The 19,478-nt window shown below is 40.5% G+C and overlaps 1 protein-coding gene and 1 long non-coding RNA gene across 3 annotated transcripts in view; one reads left to right on the top strand and one right to left on the bottom strand.

The window, feature by feature from the left end:
* LOC137369336 (uncharacterized) overlaps window positions 1–19,478 on the bottom strand; it is a 196,223-nt gene that overhangs the window by 1,143 nt on the left and 175,602 nt on the right. The window lies entirely within an intron of this gene.
* cenpe (centromere protein E) overlaps window positions 1–19,478 on the top strand; it is a 209,070-nt gene that overhangs the window by 15,810 nt on the left and 173,782 nt on the right. For both annotated transcript variants that reach the window (XM_068030382.1, XM_068030381.1), the window contains exons 5-8: window positions 812–928; window positions 1,312–1,393; window positions 3,314–3,381; window positions 6,746–6,796. In XM_068030382.1, coding sequence (XP_067886483.1) covers window positions 812–928; window positions 1,312–1,393; window positions 3,314–3,381; window positions 6,746–6,796 — 318 coding nt within the window. The remainder of the gene's footprint in view (window positions 1–811; window positions 929–1,311; window positions 1,394–3,313; window positions 3,382–6,745; window positions 6,797–19,478) is intronic.

The following is a 19,478-nucleotide window of genomic DNA, read 5'->3' as shown; positions in this document are numbered from 1 at the left end:
ATAGGTAGTAAATATGTGATTGCATTTGTCAAAAGTAGGTAATGGAAATATAATGAACTCCACTTAAAATATGCTATTTGCAAACTGGCTGTCACATTCTATATAATAGTGACTGCATTTCAAAAGGTAACTCGTAGAAACAGATGATGACTTAGACGTGGATGCACAGGGCACCATTTCAAAATTTGCAGCTGACGCATAACTTGGAAGTTTAGTGAACTGTGAGGAGGATGGTGATAGACTTCAAGAGGATTTAGGTTGGTGGAATGAGCAGACATGTGGCAGATGAGGTTTAACACAAGCGCAAACTGATACATTTTGATAGGAAGAATGTGGAGAGGCAATATAAAGTGAAGTGTCTCCTGACAGCAGAGTAATCGCTGACGCAATCAGTGTGTACTAACATTTGCCAGCTTGCCATTATGAATCGATGTATGTGCGCGACAATGTCACCATGTAATGATATCCGACGTAATGACATCTTGGTGTTGCCTTACACCTCAATGGCTGTGATCGCCGTCTCCATTACCCCCAACAGTATCCCACTCCATCCTGCACCTGACTGCCTGCCATTCCCTCCCGCTGCTTCCCCACCCTTGCCACTCGCTCCCACCCACCCACCCCGGTTACTTCTCCAAATAGGAGGGAATGGCGAGTAGATGGGTGCGGGAGTGAACGGGAAATTGAATGCGGTGTTTTATAAGTGCTAGTTTACTTGTTTTATTATGTTATTTTGGTTCTTGTGTAATTGAGGGATTGTATTTTTCTTTTTCTGCTGACCTGTTATAATAATTTATTGTTTTTCACCCAGATGTCAAACAGCGAATTTCTGTTGCGGGTTTCTTACATGGAAATTTATAATGAGTCTGTATCAGATTTGCTTGCTGGTCCAAAAAGACAACCACTGGAAGTTAGAGAAGATATGGAAGTAAGTGCATCTAAACATGCATTTAAATGTTTTTTTTAATGTTTAATACAGGTAAACTCATCCTTCTGAAGGTCTTGTAAACTAACTAGCAACGATTTTCTGATCTCATATTTCACTTTCTTTGCTGTAGCTTGTGATTTGCTGACTGCATCCTCATGTGCTGCAGTTTCTACGATGGGGCTTTGGGTATGCTCACTACCCAACTGCTTATTAGTAAAATTCCTCAGTCTAATTTAATACTGATAAGTAAAATGTTTTCTTTTGCACCACATTTGAGTACTTTACTGTTCTGAAATTGATTGATATGTAGTATCCCAACGAGAAATACCAGTAATATTTAAATTTTCTACTTTTGTTAACGTTTTTAAACATTTATTTTCCAGCGAACAGTTTATGTGGCCAATCTGACTGAAGAATTGGCTGTAACTTATGAGGACGTAATGAAGTGGGTCCAGAAAGGAGAAAGTAAGATTAAGTCCTAATTACTCTGTTGTAACATTAAATTTCGATAGTGTAATCTACTTGGGTCATTTGGTTGTACTTTGAACCAAGTTATGAAGTTGTGCATTCAAAACTCACTTAAGCACAAAGGTCCGTCTGACATCCCAGTGCATTACTGCAGGAATGCCGCACTGCTGTCCTTGACATGAAATGGTAAACTGTGGTCTCATACATCCATTCAGGAGAACGTAAAAGATTCCATTGTCCAATTTGAAAAATGTGCTATTTTCTCTCTTCCTATTCAGTATTCCTCCTCATGAATCAATGCCATCAAAACACATGTTATTTGATTTACTGAATTGCTGTGTGCAAGTTAGCTGTTATTTGTCAATATAACAAGTGACTATACTTCAAAAATATGTTCGATGCAAAGTGTTTTGGGAAGTTGTGACATAGTACTTAAATTTGTTTTCTTGAATTTGTTTTTTTAACAAAAAGCCCTTAACTGAACAAGAAAGATTTGGATTTATATAGCAGCGTTCATAATGTCCCAAAGTACTTTAGTAAGTAAGTACTGTTTTGTAGTGTGGTCACTTTTTTATGTAGGGAAAGTGGCAGCAAATTTGTGCAAAGCAATGTGGTAGTGACCAGATATGTTTTTAGGTATTGGTTGAAGATAAATATTGCCTAGGATGCTGGGGAGAACTCCCCAGTTTTCCTCTAAATAATGGCGCGGGTTCTTTTGTATTCACCTGAGAAGGCATCTGAAAGGCAGCACTTCTTGAGTGCAGTACTCCCTCAATACTGCACTGAGTGTCAGTCTAAATTTTGTGCTCAAGTCTCTCGAGTGGAGCTGGAGCTAAGTTTGTTACCACTGAGCAACAGCTGACACCAAATTGGGTATGGCAATAATATAAAAGTAAAAGCTGGAATCTGAAATAAAAACAAAGTGCTGGAAATACTCAGCAGGTCTGGCAGCATCTGTGGAGAGAGAAAGGTCTGTGACCTTTCATCAGAACTATGAAATTGGGTATGGCGTTGAGTAAGAAACGGCTGTATTTTACAATTGAGACAAAGCTTTATATCCTTGGTGTTCTGTATCTGCCAATACCAGTTATACAAAATAATGTAATAGAAACTTCTATTTTTAAGATTTACGGTGCCAAGAATGGTAGTGCATTCGAGCTGTTGCTTAATTTCTGCAATGAAACATTGATTTTTAAAGTTAAGATTTCAGTTGTTATGAGTAACAAAATAACTTGGCCTTTTGCCAAGTGAGTGTTTGCAAAACGTACCATTGCAGTCAGAGTGGTTAGTGTTTGGGATTGTATGATTTTCATTAAAAATCACTTGCAGTGATTTTTGGAATCATCTGGAATAAAAACTGAGTTACTAGAAAGTACAATGCTTGGGGTTAACACTCTATTTACACCTTTTTGGATTGTGGCTTCAAATCCATTTTGGACAAAAAGTTGTTTCGAGTTCTGGGGCAATGAGTTTTGCCAGTCCCTACCAAATTCCAAGTGGGCTTTGCTCCACAAAACGGAACTGATTTCAATTGGCTAGTAAATTCTGTCTCTGATATAAACATGAATGGTGTCATAGAGGTTAGTCTAAAACTTTTATACCCAAATTTTTTTTTTTAAAACTGCTTTTTTGGCTTACTGCAGAGAAATTCTCTGCGTCTAATCTGTGCTATACTCCACCTAGGAGAGCTCAGTGTGCTCAAGGTAAACATTTTTTTTCTCCCATTGCTAACATCCCTCATCTAGATGAGCACAAAACAATAGCACTTTATAAGTATGAAACAAAGAATATAATGTTTCCAAGCACATGGAAAAAGCAGCAATGGTTAGCTGTGATGTTTTGAATTGTCTTGTTCATCACGGAAACTGATTTGCGCTCACTTATAGTGAAGTTATTCTGACTTTTTTCCCTCTTCAGAAAACCGGCATTATGGAGAAACCAAAATGAATGAACATAGTAGTCGGTCGCATACAATTTTTAGAGTGGTAAGATATAATTGTCTGCTTTTTAACCTAAAGTAATTGTTCCCTTAGCCTTTCTGCTGTAGGTTTACTTGTGATGCTGAAAATTAAATTTTTCAGCTATAAATAAAATTTGGGATACTGTGATCTAGTTCTTGCTCTCCAGAGACTGATCTGAATCTCACTTATTCCTCTAAATGTGCAACAATATCAAACAAACTACCAGAAGGACAGTGGAGGCTTTGGAGAGGGTACAGAAGAGGTTTACCAGGATGTTGCCTGGTCTGGAGGGCATTAGCTATGAGGAGAGGTTGGATAAACTCTGATTGTTTTCACTGGAACGACGGAGGTGGAGGGGTGACATGATCGAGGTTTACAAAGTTATGAGCGGCATGGACAGAGTGGGTAGTCAGAAGCTTTTTCCCAGGGTGGAAGAGTCAGTTACTAGGGGACATAGGTTTAAGGTGTCAGGGGCAAGGTTTAGAGGGGATGTGCGAGGCAAGTTCTTTACACAGAGGGTGGTGAGTGCCTGGAACTTGTTGCCGGGGGAGGTGGTGGAAGCAGGTACGATAGCGACGTTTAGGAGGCATCTTGACAAATACATGAATGGGATGGGAATAGAGTAATACGGTCCCCGGAAGTGCAGAAGGTTTTAGTTTAGGCAGGCATCAAGATCGGCGCAGGCTTGGAGGGCCGAATAGCATGTTCCTGTGCTGTACTGTTCTTTGTTCTAATTGCATATCCTACAACAGCACAGTTATAGAATGCAGTCATAGTATTGATCCGTAACCATTCAGTGAAAGAAGGAGCAGAACTTGGTCTCAATGCATGAGTTGGAGTACTCGTTATCTCTATCTGGGGTTTTTATCCGAAACGACCAGGTCTGTGGAGAAAAAAAACTCGGGCACCTCATGATCGTTTTTACTTCAATCAGAAAAGTTTGAAAAAGCTTTAAGATAATTTATTTATATGTACCAAAAAAGGAATGAAGAGGCATAAATTTCTGTGAAAGACCTTAATAGATTACTCGTGACTTATCAAGGAATGTACTTCACGTAATATCCCATTGCAAATTAATGTACTAATGTGACATCTTTAAATGATATAACAGTGGTGTTTAGATGTAATTGTGAATAGTTGTTTGGTAGTACAGTACTTGAGTATTGCTGCAAATTTTGTCAAAGTTTTTTGTCTTGCACTCATCAGGACAATTCGCAAGAATACCAATGTAAGGGAAATCATCAAATATATACTGCCTGAGAAAGGAGTGCTGATTGGTCGGCAAGTGGGCTCTGGTAAAGGTGTTGCCATGGCGAATGCACCAGTTTATCTTGACTGACAGTTAACTGCCAAGCTTTGTTTTGAAATTTAAACCAGGCAGCTTGACTCTAGTAAAGGCATTGCCCTAAGGAATGAATCGGCTGTCACTTATTTTGTTTAGCTGAAACAGGTGCAATGTGTATACATGTTCTTTCTGTCTGCAAAGAACAGGGCCCTGTGTATTAATATATGTACCTCCAGTATGCGCAAATTTGCCATGCTGCGAGTCCGACTGACTATCTTAAATTGGTTGTCAGCATAATTCTTGGCAGTTAACTGTCAATCACCATAAACTGGTGCATTCTCCATGGCAATGCCTCTACCAATCCGAGTCCACTTGTCAACCAATCAGCACTCTTCTCATACAGTATAAATTTGTTGCTTCCCTTACATTGGTATTCTTGCGAATTGTCCTGATAAGTGCAAGATGAAAAGCTTGGACAAAATGTCTTTCAGCAACACTCAAGTAATTGTGAATGAGCAGTTATAAGATTGCTTTTGTGCTCAATCTACTGCCTTGTGAAAAAGGACAGCAGGTTTGTTGAATTATGACTGCTTCATTTGCTAAACCATGCTTATGTATAAGTACCATGTATCACTGATAGCATGGATGTGCTGCCAAATGAGCATTTTTAGTTTAAAAGTGAATATTTGCTTCTGAGATGTGTTACGAACAGACAGTTGATTCTTTTTTTTCTTCTGTACAAAGTTCCCTGTTTGTCTAACCGCCTGTCCGTAAATAGATTAGTGATTGAACTTCTTTCCCTCCCTTAAACCCCAATAATAAATGACTTATTCAACAACATGAATTTTAAAGTTAAAACAAAGAAGTAGGGTGTCGCAGTGGTTAGCACTGCAGCCTCACAGCTCCAGCGACCTGGGTTTGGTTCTGGGTACTGCCTATGCGGAGTTTGCAAGTTCTCCCTGTGACCTCGTGGGTTTCCTCCCGCATTCCAAAGACTTGCGGGTTGATGGGTAAATTGGCCATTGTAAAAATTGCCCCTAGTGTAGGTAGGTGTTAATTGAGGGAAGGTTGGGATGTGAGACGGAAAAATGGGATTAATGTAGGATTAGTATAAATGGGTGGTTGCTGGTCGGGGCGGACTTGTTGGGCCGAAGGGCCTGTTTCGGTACTGTATCTCTCTGACGAAGTAGGGTTTATTAACATCCTGCTAAACTCGGGAAGGGGTTTAACTTCACCATGCACACCTACAAAATTTCAGGGAAAGCTTTAAGGCATAAAGACATTTATTAAATAGAAACTTAACTACTAGCTAATATGATTTTCAGTTTAAAAAGTCTTTTTAAAAAAAAAAAAAGTCCAAAGATTGGAGATCATTGATTAGAAATGTCGAATAGGGGAGGTGCTGTTGGAGATATCTCTTTTGCAAATTTCTTTTTCTTTGTCACCCTTATTACCTTTGAGAGTGCAGCTAAATTGCTGAAGGCACCTTATTTTAGACTGAGAGGGAACTGGTAGAAATCAGACTTTTCTGTTATTTGCAACTTGTCTTCGGAATGGTTTGTTTCTTGTTGGATTTCTCAAAGTGTGGTTTCTCTTAATTTTTTTTCTTGTTAAAAAGGCCTTGACAGAAGTCTGCAGCTTCAAGACAGGCTGTGGCTTCTTGCTGGGAATTCTCCGGGAGAAGTGCCCCTCAGCAGCACACAGCAGCTGTCTAAATGAACAAGCTGTCCCTTCAATTGTTTCCAATTCAGCAGGTTGGATAGTGTGGCTCATGGACAAGCTGTACCACGTGATCTCTCTCTCCCATTTTGACAATTGGAACATTGCAGTACAAACTTAAACCTGATGGATAAAATGGTGGTTGACATTCATACTTCAATGCACAAAAATACAATTTACAAACAAGGTTTGCTTCCATTCGTGACAGATGCGAAAAGCACTCTAATTCAAAATCGTTGCTGTGGTTTATTAAAATTGCCTGTAATTTTACACACTTTCAGAGATGTTTGGGACACTTCTGTAGTTCAATCTTTGCCTTTTAAATAGATTTTGGAAGCAATTTTAATTTCATGGGCTCTGATTTCAGATATCTTTCCATTTCAGATTGTGGAAAGCAGGGATAAAAATAATGAAGCAGTTATGGTTGCACATCTGGTAAGTTTTATATTCCATTTTCCTGAAGTCAATGGAAGATCCACATCTTGTTCAATTCAATTGATGATTGATCTTAATATTGTGGCTTAACCAGGAATTGCAAGCGCTTTGGTTGCCTGGGCAGAATAGGTACCCCTTAGCTACGCATAAAATTTCAATAACTGTTTGCATGTTAATTTGCATATGTCAGGTTGTTGATGTTTGAGTTGCGCACCAATGAGGCTAACATCAACCCAGTCTAAAATTATAGGCCATTAAATTAAAAGTGATAACGCAACAAGAAAAATTATGGCAAATGCAGCTGAATTGCTCAGGCTCAAAAGGCGCACAGCTAACTCGAGAGTTGTACTTATCTTGGGATTACCATGAGAGGAACCTGGCAAGGCTGGAGGTTCTTGGTCACTGACCCACCTGTGATGCAATTTATGTTTTCAGAAGACCTTTGCATCATTCTCTCAGTAACCATCTTTTGATCTAGTTGTTTGGTAGTTCAGAACTTGAGTATTGCTGAAGACAGACATTTTGTCGAAGCTTTACGTCTTGCACTCATCAGGACAATTCGCAAGAATACCAATGCAAGGGAAATCAAATCTATAATGCACGAGAAGAGACTGCTGATTGGTTGGCAAGTAGATTCTGGTCGAGGCGGTGCCATGGAGAATGCACCAGTTTACAGTGACTGACAGTTAACTGCCAAGCTTTGTTTGAAATTTAAACCAGGCAGCTTGACTCTGGTCAAGGCATTGCCCTGAGGAATGAACCAGCGAATGGCTGTCACTTATTTTGTTTAATTGAAACAGGCACAATGTGTGTACATGTTCTTTCTGTCTGTAAAGAACAGGGCCTTTTGTATTAATATATGTAGCTTCCAGTAAGTGCAAATGCGCCACACTATGACAGCCATTTGCTGGTTCATACCTCAGGGCAATGCTTTGACTAATCAGTCAAGCTGCCCAGTTTAAATTTCAACCAAAGCTTGGCAGTTAACTCAGTCACCATAAACTGGTGCATTCTCCATGGCAATGCCTCTACCAATCAATCAGCACTTTCTTCTCATACAGTATATATTTGTTGCTTTCCCTTACGTTGGTATTCTTGCGATGAGTGCAAGATGAAGAGCTTCGACAAAACGTCTGTTTTCAGCAATAAACTTGATCTGTAGACTATGCGTAAAGAAAACACCCAAACATCAAAATTTATTAAACATACTATTTGTTTCTTTTGCCATTAGTATAATTTTGTTTATCAATCTTTTGATGTGCAAAGCAAGCATCAGTTTATCTTCTTTCGATGCAAGGATTTAAGTTTACTGTTTTAGCAACTAAGAATTCCATATTTTCACAGCCCTGTGTTTATTTTTAAAAAAACTTTGATTATCAGAACTTTGCATTAGCGCAAGAAAATGCAATCATATTTACTCTAAAGCTTAATGTTTTCTTGTTCTAGATGAAAGTCTCAACTATCTAATACAGCTTTATCCCTAGTAATACTCTGGCCCAAATATTATTGTTTCAGTTGACTACACTATTGTGGATAATAGTTACCCTTTCACATGCTGAATTAGGAATAGATAAACTGTCAGTAATCGGGGTATGAGATGGTGCAAAGTGCTAGATATAAGATTTTTGCCTCTAATGGGTTCAAAACCAACCTTAAACAGGGGTGGAAGCCTCTTCCCTGGCTACTGGGGTCCATCTGGAATTAATTGGGGCAATCAGAAGATTCTTTAACTTTGTGCTAATTCAAAATCTGGAGAACATTTTATTATTTCTGTTTCTATAGACTGGAGTGAGTCATAACATAACATAAGAAATCTGAGCAGGCCCCTTGAACCTGCTCTGCCCGCTTGGTTTTCTGCCTCGACTCTGCTTTTCTGCTTGCTCCCTATATCCCTTAATTTGCTGAAATAAAAACCTCCTGTCTCAACCTGGTCAAGCCCTTTCAGAAATTTGTATATTTCAATGAGACCACCTCTCATTCTTCTAAACTCCAGAGGCTGTAGGCCCAATTTACTCGGTCTTGTATCTTAGGATAACGCTCTATCTCAGGAACTATTTTTTAAAAATTCTTTCATGGGATGTGGGTGTTGCTGGCAAGGCCAACATTTGTTGTCCCTTCCTAATTGCCATCTCTCCCATGAACCTTTGCTGTACTGCCTCCAATGCAAGTATATCCTTCCTTTAATATGGAGATCAAAACTATGCACAGTACACCAGGTGTGGTCTCGCCTAACGTACAATTGTAGCAAGACTTCCTTATTCTTGTATTCTAATCCCCTTGGAGTATTTGAGGGAAAAAATCGGGCTCTGGTATTTGTCAAGTGGCCCAGAAAGCAAATGTGTGCATTGGCTACCTTTTCTAACCTTACAAAAATGTTGTCTTTATCCTGATAAAATCATGTAAGCCCATAAAACATGGCCACAATCAACGCATTTGGTTCCTGAATGCTTTATAAACTGCAGGAAGTGGTAAACGGGGTGGAAGTCCAACAGGTATTGGGTGAAAGATTTCTTTTGTGCTTGGGTACGAGCCATAGTGATGCTTACCTTTTGATTTCACAGTGAAACTAGATGTCTGAAATGGAAATGTTCAGTTGCCTTGCAATAATAACTCTGACCTTTGTGACAGTTTAAAAAAAAATTAATTACCTGATCTTTAATAAAACTGGTACAATAGCATAGTGTTTGTCTTACTGGTCTAATAATCCAAAGGTTTGGACTAATGATCTGGCAACATGAGTTCAAATCCCACCATGGCAGTTTGGAAATTTAAATTCTGTTAAATAAATCTGGAATTGGGAAGCTAGTATCAGTATTGATTGTGTGTGAATCTACCAGATTGTCGTTTCAAAACTTATCTGGTTCACTAATAATCTCCTTTAGGGAAGGAGATCTGTCCTTTCTTGACTCCAGTGCTACAGCAATATGGTTGACTTCTAACTGTCCTCTAAAATGTCCAAGTAAGCTACTAAGGTGGGAGGCAACTACTTTTTGAATGGCATTTAGGGATGGGCGTGAAATACTGGCCTTCCCAGCAATGTCCACAACCTGTGAATGAATTTATAAAAAACAGTTGCATTCTACTCGTGAAAACTTATCAATATTTGGGAAACTGACACGAGTATAGGAACATGAGTAGGCAATTCAGCTCCTTGAATCGGTTTTCCCATTCACCTAGCTGTGACTGATCTCTATCTTAGCTGTATTTGCCAGCCTTGATTCAATTTCCCTTAATACACTCGCCTAGTAAATTTGTCAATCTCAGTTTTGACATTTTCCATTGACCTAGCCGCAACAACCTTTTTGGTGTGGTGGCAGGGAAGAGGACCAGTTTTCTGCTACCTTTTTTGTTTGGAAAGTGCTTTCTGACATCACCCCGAACTGCCTAGCTCTAATTTAAAGACTTTTATACTACCAGAGAAAGTAGTTTCTCTCTACCCAATTCAATCATTTTAAACACCTCAGTTAGCATGTTTATTAATCAATACTGACAGAAATATAAGCACAGTCTTTGCAACCTGTCTCATAATTTAACTGTTAGAGCCCCGGTGATATTCTGGTGAATCTGCACTTCGTCTCGAAGGCTTCTGGAGTGCAGTGTTCAATGCAGTATTCTAGATGGGGTTTAGCTAAAAACTGTAGCAAACGTCCACCACTTTGTATTCTAGTCCCCTTGAGATCAAGGCTAACATTCCATTAACCTTTTTTAATTTTTTCAAGCTGTCCACTAGTTTTTATTTTTTGTATATTGGCCCTTGAATCTCTTCTCCCATAGTTCCTTGCACTTCAACATTTTTAGAAAATAATGCAATTTTTTGGGGGTCCAAATTGTCTGACCCCACATTTCTCTACACTGAACTGCATATACCACTGTGCACACTCACTTAATCTATCCATGTCCCTTTGCAGCTTTCAGTTGCATTACGCACTTACTGTGCCATTTTAGCAATCTCTGATGTATGGCTTTTTACTCCTTCATTGTCAATGAGAAAAATCGTGAAGAGCTGAAGCCCTAGTACAGATCCCTAGGGGACACATAGTCATATCCTGTCAAGTGGAGTACATATCCATGATTCCTACTGTGTTTACTACCTTCTGACCAATTCCTATGTTAATAGTGCATGAAATTGGAGGCATTCAATTTTGCAAAGTGTCATATGTGGAACCTTATTGAATGCCTTCTGGATGTCCATAAAAATATCATTAGACATTCCCTTATTCAACACAAAAAATTCAACTAGGTGAGTCAAATTTGGCATGTATTTACAAATCATATGTTGGCTCTTTCTAATCAGTTCTTGTCCAAGTGAGGTACATCTGAGGAGGACAGTTATTTGGAAGAGGTGGGAGGGAGGTTGTAGTTCAGATTCTTTTGCACAGGTGGGATATGTTTTGAATTGTGCACTAAATGCTCCAATGCCTTGTGGAAACAAAATATTATAGCTAAGTTGTTAAGAACATTGTGCAACGAGTTAGGAATAATTAATGACCTCATAGTTAAGGCACTCCTAGGTAGCAGCAATCATAATATGATTTGAATCTTACATTTAGTTTGAGGGAGAGAAGAGTGGGCCCAAGACTAGTATTTTAAACTTAAATAAGGGCACTTGTGAGGGAATGAAAGCAGAGCTAGCTAAAGTGAACTGACAAATTAGGTTAAGGGATAGGTCAATAGAGATGCAGTGGCAGAAATTTAAGCAGATATTTCAGAATATACAGAATAGGTACATTTCAACGAGAAAGAAAAATTCCAAAGGTGGGACCCACCATCCGTGGTTAACTAAAGCAGTTAAAGATAGTATCAAATTTAAAGAAAAAGCCTACAATTGCGCAAAGATTGGATAGAATATAAAAACAGCAAAGAAGGGCTAAAAGATTAATAAAGAAGGTAAAATTAGAATATGAGAGAAAGCTAGCTAGAAATATAAAGACATGGGTAAGAGTTTCTATAGATGTTTAAAAAAGCAGAGTTAACAAAGTGAATGTTGGTCCTATAAAAAGTGAGCCTGGGAAATTAATAATGGATAATAAGGAGATGGCAGATGAATTGAACAGATATTTTACATCGGTCTTCGCTATTGAGGATACAAGTAACATCCAAGTGTTAGCTATAAGTCAGGAAATGGAAGGGAGGGAGGAACTCGAGAAAATTACAATCACCAGGGAAGTGGTACTGAACAAATTGTTGGAGCTGCGGGATGACAAGTCCCCGGGTCCTGATGGACTTCATCCTAGGGTGTTAATCACAGAATAATACAGTGCAGAAGAGGCCCTTCGGCCCATTGAGTCTGCACCGATGCATTAAAACACCTGACCTGTCTACCTAATCCCATTTGCCAGCACTTGGCCCATAGCCTTGAATGTTATGACATGCCAAGTGCTCATCCAGGTACTTTTTAAAGGATATGAGGCAACCTGCATCTACCACCCTCCCAGGCAGGGCATTCCAGACCGTCACCACCCTCTGGGTAAAAAGAGTTCTTCCTCAAGTCCCCCTTAAACCTCCTGCCCCTCACCTTAAACTTGTGACCCCTCGTAACTGACCTTTCAACTAAGGGGAACAGCTGCTCCTTATCCACCCTGTCCATGCCCCTCATAATCTTGTACACCTCGATCAGGTCACCCCTCAGTCTTAAAAAGTGACTAGTGAGATAGTTGCTGCGTTAGTTTTAATTTTCCAAAATTCCCTAGATTCGGGGAAGGTTCCTTTTAGATTGGAAAATAACGAATGTAACTCCTTTATTCAAAAAGGGAGGGAGACAGAAAGTGGGATACTACAGGCCCGTTAGCTTAACATCTGTCTTGGGGAAAATGTTAGAAGCTATTAAAGATGCTACAGCAGGACATTTAGAAAAATTCAAGGTAATTAGGCAGAGTCAATACGGTTTTGTGAAAGGAAAATCCCGTTTAACCAATTTATTGGAGTTCTTTGAGGGAGTTACATGTTCTGTGGGTAAAGGGGAACCAGTGGATGTATTATACTTAGATTTCCAGAAGGCATTTGATAAGGTTATTGCAGAAAATAAAAGCTCATGGTGTAGGGGGTAACATATTGGTATGGATAGAAGATTGGTTAGCCTACAGGAAACGGTAGGCATAAATGGGTCATTTTTCTGGTTGGCAAGATCTGTGCTGGGGCCTCAACTTTTTACAATTTATATAAATGACTTCGATGAAGGGACTGAAGGTATGGCTGCTAAACTTTCTGATGATACAAAGATAGGTAGGAAAGTAACTTGTGAAGAGGACATGAGGCTGCAAAGGGGTATAAGATAGGTTAAGTGAGTGGACAAAGACCTGGCAAATGGAGTATAATGTGGGAAAGTATGAAATTGTCCACTTTGGCAGGAAGAATAAAGAAGCATATTGTCTAAATGGTGAGAGATTGCAGAGCTCTGAGATGCAGTGGGATCTGGGTATCCTACTGCATGAATCGCAAAAGGTCAGTATGTAGGCACAGCACGTAATTAGGAAAGCTAATAGAATGTTATGGTTTATCGCGAAGGGAATTGAATACAAAAGTAGGGAGGTTATGCTTCAGCTATACAGGGCATTGGTGAGACCACATCTGGAGTACTGTGTACAGTACTGGTCTCCTTATTTAAGGAAGGATGTAAATGCAGTGGCGGCAGTACAGAGAAAGCTTACTAGACTAATATCTGGAATGGGTGGCCTGTCTTGTGAGGAAAGATTGGACAGTCTAGGCTTGTATCCGCTGGAATTTAGAGTAAGAGGCGACTTGATTGAAACATATAAGATCCTGAGGGGTCTTGACAGGGTGGGTGTGGAAAGGATGTTTCCCCTCGTGGGAGAGTCTCGAGCTAGGGGTCAGTATTTTAAAAATAAGGAGTCACTCATTTAAGACCGAGATGAGGAGAAAGTTTTTCTCTTGGAGGGTTGTGAGTCTTCGGAACTCTCTTCCTCAAAAGGCAGTGGAAGCAGAGTCTTTGAATATGTTTAAGGCAGAGGTAGATAGATTGTTGATCAGCAAGGGGGGTGGAATGTTATTGGGGTAGTGGAAATGTGGAGTAATCAGTTCAGCCATGAGCTTATTGAATGGCGGAGCGGGGTCGAGTGGCCTACTCCTCCTAATTCGTATGTTCATATGCAATATGATTGTACATTGAAAATTGTCATTTTTTTGCATACTGGAAAGCCATCTTTTAAAGTTCTACATTTGTACCACAGACAAGAGATTGTTCTGAGCCAGAGATGAGCCCTTGATGGATTCTTCAAGTTTTTTTGTTGTTCCTCCCTTCCCTCCCTGTTTTATATTGTACTGATTACCAGGATGAGACTGGAAGAGTACTACAGTAATCGCTATTGCACCCTCGATTTTTTTTAGACTTTTTTTTTTAAATGGACATCTGTGTGTTCATAGGATAGAATTACATAGACTGGTGGAATGGGCAAGACAAATGGCAGATGAAGTTGAGAAGAGGGAATTGATTACTTTTGGCAGTAAGAATGAGGAAAGGCATATAATAAACTAAAATGTGCTATTTTAAAAGATGTGTTTGAACAGAGACAAGCACAAGTCTTTGAAGGTGACCGGACAAATTGAGAAGGCTGTTGAAAAACATATTTTATAAATTGCCTTTATAAATAGAGGTATAGGGTATACAAGCAAGGAGGTTATGCTAAACCTCCTGTAAAACACTAGTCAGCCCTCAGCTGGAGTATTGTGACCAATTCTGAGACCACACTTTTGGAAGGATGTTAAGGTCAGAGAGAGGGTGTGGAGGAGATCTATTAGAATGGTATCAGGGTTGAAAGACTTCAGTTATACGGAGAGATGAGAGAAATTGTGGTTGCTCTCCTGTGAGCAGCAAAGGTTAAGGGAAATTTGTTAGAGATGCTTAAAATCATGAAGTGTTTTGGCAGAGGAAATAAGGAGGAACTGTTTCCATTGGCAGATTGGTCAGTAACCAGAGGACGCTGATTTAATATAATTGGCAACATAACCAGATGACGTGGAGAAAAATATGCATGCAGCAAGTTGTTGCCTGGAATGTGCTGCCTGAAAGTGTGGTGGAAGCAGTTTCAATAATAACTTTATCCAATTCCCTTTCTAAATATTTTGAAGTGGCAAATTTGCAAGCCTACAGGGAATGAGCAGGCACATGGGACTAATTGGATATCTGTTTCAAAGACTTGGCACAGGCATGATGGGCTGAATGGCCCCCTTCTGTGCTGGATCATTCAATGATATTACATAGTGTCTGCAGCACAGTACAGGCCATTTAGCTCAACTGATCTGTGCCAGCATTTATGCTCCATATGAATCTTTCCCCACCTCTCTCCACCTAAGATATGGAATGTTCCAATTGACTTTTGGTCTGGCGTCCTGGTACACTTAAGACAGTTGTCACTCGACACATGCATTTGTCTCCTAGGATCTTTTCAGAAGCAGTTTGTTCAGGAGATGTTGAGAGGAAGTCTTGCAGAAGCTTCTCAGAAGAACCGCTGCATCAGTTTCTCCAGCTCTCTCTTGAATACGAACATACGTACATATGAATTAGGAGCAGACGTAGGCCATTTGACTCCTCTAACCTGATCCACCATTCAATAAGATCATGGCTGCTCTATTTGTATCTCATTCCACACTCTCATCTACTCTTGATAACCTTGGATACTTGTTAGGCAAGGGAATCAATCTACCCTTGCCTTAAAATTATTTAATGACCCTACCTCCAGCACCTTCTGAGGCGGTGTTCCAAAGTCGCACAACCCTCTGAGAGAGGACGACCCCTAATTTTAAAACCGTGCCCCCTAGTTCTGAACTCCTGCACAAGAGGAAACATCCTTTCCACAGCCAGCTTGTCAAGACCATTCAGGATCTTCTATACTTCAATCAAGTCTCCTCTCACTCTTCTAAACTCCAGTGAAAACAAGCCCAGTCTTTCTAACCTTTACTCATAAGACAACCCGCTCATTCCAGATATCCATCTAGTAAACCTCCTCTGAACCACCTGCAACACATTCACATCCTTCCTTAAATAAGCAGACCAAAACTGCACACAGTATTTGAGATGTGGTCTCACCAATGCACTGTATAAATGAAGCATGACATCCATACTTTTATTTTCAATTCCTCTCGTAATAAAGGAAAGCATTCCATTAGCCACCTTTATTACCCATTGTACCTGCATACTAACTTTTTGTGACTCATGCACGAAAACACCGAGATTCTCAGGGTTTCTTAGAGGTGGAACAGGATGAGTTGGTTACTTCTCAGCAGGCTGCAATCCCAGCAGAACTCCAAATAATATCCAAAAACGAAACCAAAACTCCTGTGACATGAACCCAGACATGTCACTTCTCTAAGTCTAAACAGTTCCATATTCCATAAGGCTTCAGCAGTTTACTTAGCTTAAGACATGTGACTTCCAGTAAGTGTTTTTAAACAAAGTCCCAAGTGTTTTCCAGTGACCCTTTTATGTATTAAAAATCCAGACATCTTTTCAGGTATTTTCCACAGTCTTTTAAACAAATGTCCACAAAAAATAATAATGGAAGCACCTTTCTAACATAGCCTCAAATACTTGACACTTGCCATCGCCTCACCATATCCCTCAATCACTATCTGCAGAAACAGCTGCTTCTTGAACTCATTCATTGAATTACATGGGATATAATTTCACAGAAACGGGCCATTCAGTCCAACCAGTGTTTATGGTTAAAGAAGTTACTTCTGAATTTCCTATCTGATGTCTTGGTAATTAACTTATTTTGATGGCCTCTAGTTTTACTCTTTCCAACAAGTGGAAACACACTTTCTTTCTACTATATTAAAACATTTCATAATTTTAAAAACCTCTATTAAGCCACTCCTCAGCCTGCTCTTTTCAAGAGAGAGATATAGGCTGTTCATCCTTTCCCAATAGGTATGAGCTCACAGTTCAGTTATCATCCTTGTAAATCATTTTTTTTCACCATGTCTCTATCCTTTTTATCATATGGTGGCCAGAACTGCAAACAGTACTCCAAGTAGGGCCTAACCAAGGCTCAATACAAGTTTAGCATAACTTCCCTATTTTTCAATTTTATTCCTCTAGAAATTAATTAAATTTTTGTTATGGCCATATTAACCTGAATCTTCACATTTATTGATTTGTACATTTGTACTTTGCTCCCTCTGCTCCTTTTACTTTTTAAAAAAATTTCACAGTATGTGGGAATTGTTGGTAAGGCCAGCATTTAATGCTTGTCCCTAATTGCCCTTGAGAAGGTGGTGAGTTGCCTTCTTGAACCACTCAGTTCATGTGGTGTTAAGTACACCCATAGTGCCGTTAGGGAGGGAGTTCCAGGATTTTGACACAGTGACAGTGAAAGAACGGCGATATAGTTCCAAGTCAGAATGGTGTGTGGCTTGGAGGGGAACTTGAAGGTAGTGGTGTTCCCACACATCTGCTGCCCCTCTCCTTTTTAGGTGGTAGAGGTCACTGGTTTGAAAGGTGCTGTCTAAGGAGCCTTGGTGCGTTGCTGCAGTGCATCTTGTAGATGGTACGCACTGCTGCCACTGTGTGTCGGTGTTGAAGGTGGTGGATGGGTTGCCAATCATGCAGGTTGCTTTGTCTTGGATGGTGTTGAGCTTCTTGAGTGTTGTTGGAGCTGCACCCATCCAGGCAAGTGGAGAGTATTCCATCACACTCCTGATTTGTGCCTTGTAGATGGTGGACAGGCTTTGGGGTGTCGAGAGTTGAGTTACCCGCCACAGAATTCCCAACTTCTGCCATGCTCTTGTAACCACAGTAGTAATACGGCTGGTCCAGTTCAGTTTCTGGTCAATGGTAATCTCCAGAATGTTGGTGGGAATTCAGCGATGGTAATGCCATTGAATGTCATGGTGAGATGATTAGATTCTCTCTGATTGCAGATGGTCATTACCCGGTACTTGTGTAGCGTGAATGTTACTTGCCACTTGTTAGCCCAAGTCTGAATGTTGTCCGGGTCTTGCTGCATTTCTACATGTACTGCTTCAGTACCTGAGGAATCGCTAATGGTGCTGAACGTTGTGCAATCATCAGTGACCATCCCCGCTTCTGACCTTATGATGGAGGGAAGGTCATCGATGAAGCGGCTGAAGATGGTTGGGCCTAGGACACTACCCTGAGGAACTCTTGTGATGGCTTGGGACTGAGATGATCGACCTCCAACAACTGCAGCCATCTTACTTTGTGCTACTCCCCAACCAATGGAGAGTTTTCCCCTGATTCACATTGACTCCAGTTTTGCTAAATCTCCTTGATGCCACACTCAGTCAAATGCTGCCTTGTTGTCAAGGGCAGTCCTCTCGCCTCACCTCTGCAGTTCAGATTTTTTGTCCATGTTTGGACCAAGGCTGTAGTGAGGTCAGGAGCTGAGTGCTCTTGGTGGAACCCAAACTGAGCATCACTGAGCAGGTTATTGCTGAGTAAGTGTCATTTGATAGTACTGTCAGTGACACCGATTTGCTGATTGCGAGTGGACTGGCCGGGTTGGATTTATCCTGGTTTTTGTGTACAGAACATACTAGGCAATTTTCCACATTTTTCCACTTGGCCAGCTCAGTCAGTAGTGGTGCTACCAAGCCACTCTTGGTGATGGACATTGAAGTACCTCACCCAGAGTAGTACATTCTGTGTCTTTGCCATCTTCAGTGCTTCTTCCAAGTGGAGTTCAACATGGAAGAGAACTGATTCATCAATTGAGGTGGTGGGGGTGGTGTGGCGGAAGGTGGTAATCAGCAGGTTTCCTGAGCCATGTTTGACATGATGCCGTGAGACTTCAATGTTGAGGACTCTCATGGCAACTCCCTCCCGACTATACTGCTGTGTTGCCACTTCTGCTGTGTCTGTCCTGCCGGTGAGACAGAACATACCCGATGATGGTGGTGTCTGGGACATCGTCTGTTAAGTATGATTCCATGAGTATGACTATGTCAGGCTGTTGGTTGACTTGTCTGTGGGCGAGCTCTCCCAATTTTGGCACAAGCCCCCAGATATTAATAAGGAGGACTTTGCAGGGTTGACAGGGCTGGGTGTGTCATTTCCGGTGCCTAGGTTGATGTAGGGTGGTTCGTCTGGTTTCATTCCTTTTTGACTCTTATTTCCCAAGTAATGCTTGACCTTTTTTCTTGCAAAATGTACTACCTCATGCTTTTCTATGTTGAAATTTATTTGCCAATTTTATACCCATTTTGCAAGTTATTAATGTTTTGTAATTTGTTGCAGTCCTCCTCAGTATTGAATATCTGCCCAATTGTGTGTCGTCTGCAAATTTAGAAATTCTTTTTGATTCTAAAGTCTGAATTGTGAACTGTGGTCCCAGTAACGTTCCTTGTGTGACACCACCTCCCACCTTCTGCCACTTTTACCCCTACTCTATATTTTTCTTGTTGCCAGTTAGCTATCCAGTTCTACTTGTCATAGAGAGTCACAACACTGAAACAGGCCCTTCGGCCCACCGATTCTGTGCCGACCATCAACTGCCCATTTATACTAATCCTACATTAATCCCACATTCCCTACCACATCCCTACCTTCCCTCAATTCTCCTACCACCTACCTAGACTAGGGGCAATTTACAATGGCCAATTTACCTATCAACCTGCAAGTCTTTGGTTGTGGGAGGAAACCGGAGCACCCGGCGGAAACCCACGCGGTCACAGGGAGAACTTGCAAACTCTGCACAGGCAGTAC

The sequence above is a fragment of the Heterodontus francisci genome, chromosome 4, assembly GCF_036365525.1.
Source record: "Heterodontus francisci isolate sHetFra1 chromosome 4, sHetFra1.hap1, whole genome shotgun sequence".
Lineage (NCBI taxonomy): Eukaryota > Metazoa > Chordata > Chondrichthyes > Heterodontiformes > Heterodontidae > Heterodontus > Heterodontus francisci.
The sequence above is the reverse complement of the archived record's forward strand: the minus strand, read 5'-3'. Positions and strand labels throughout refer to the sequence as shown.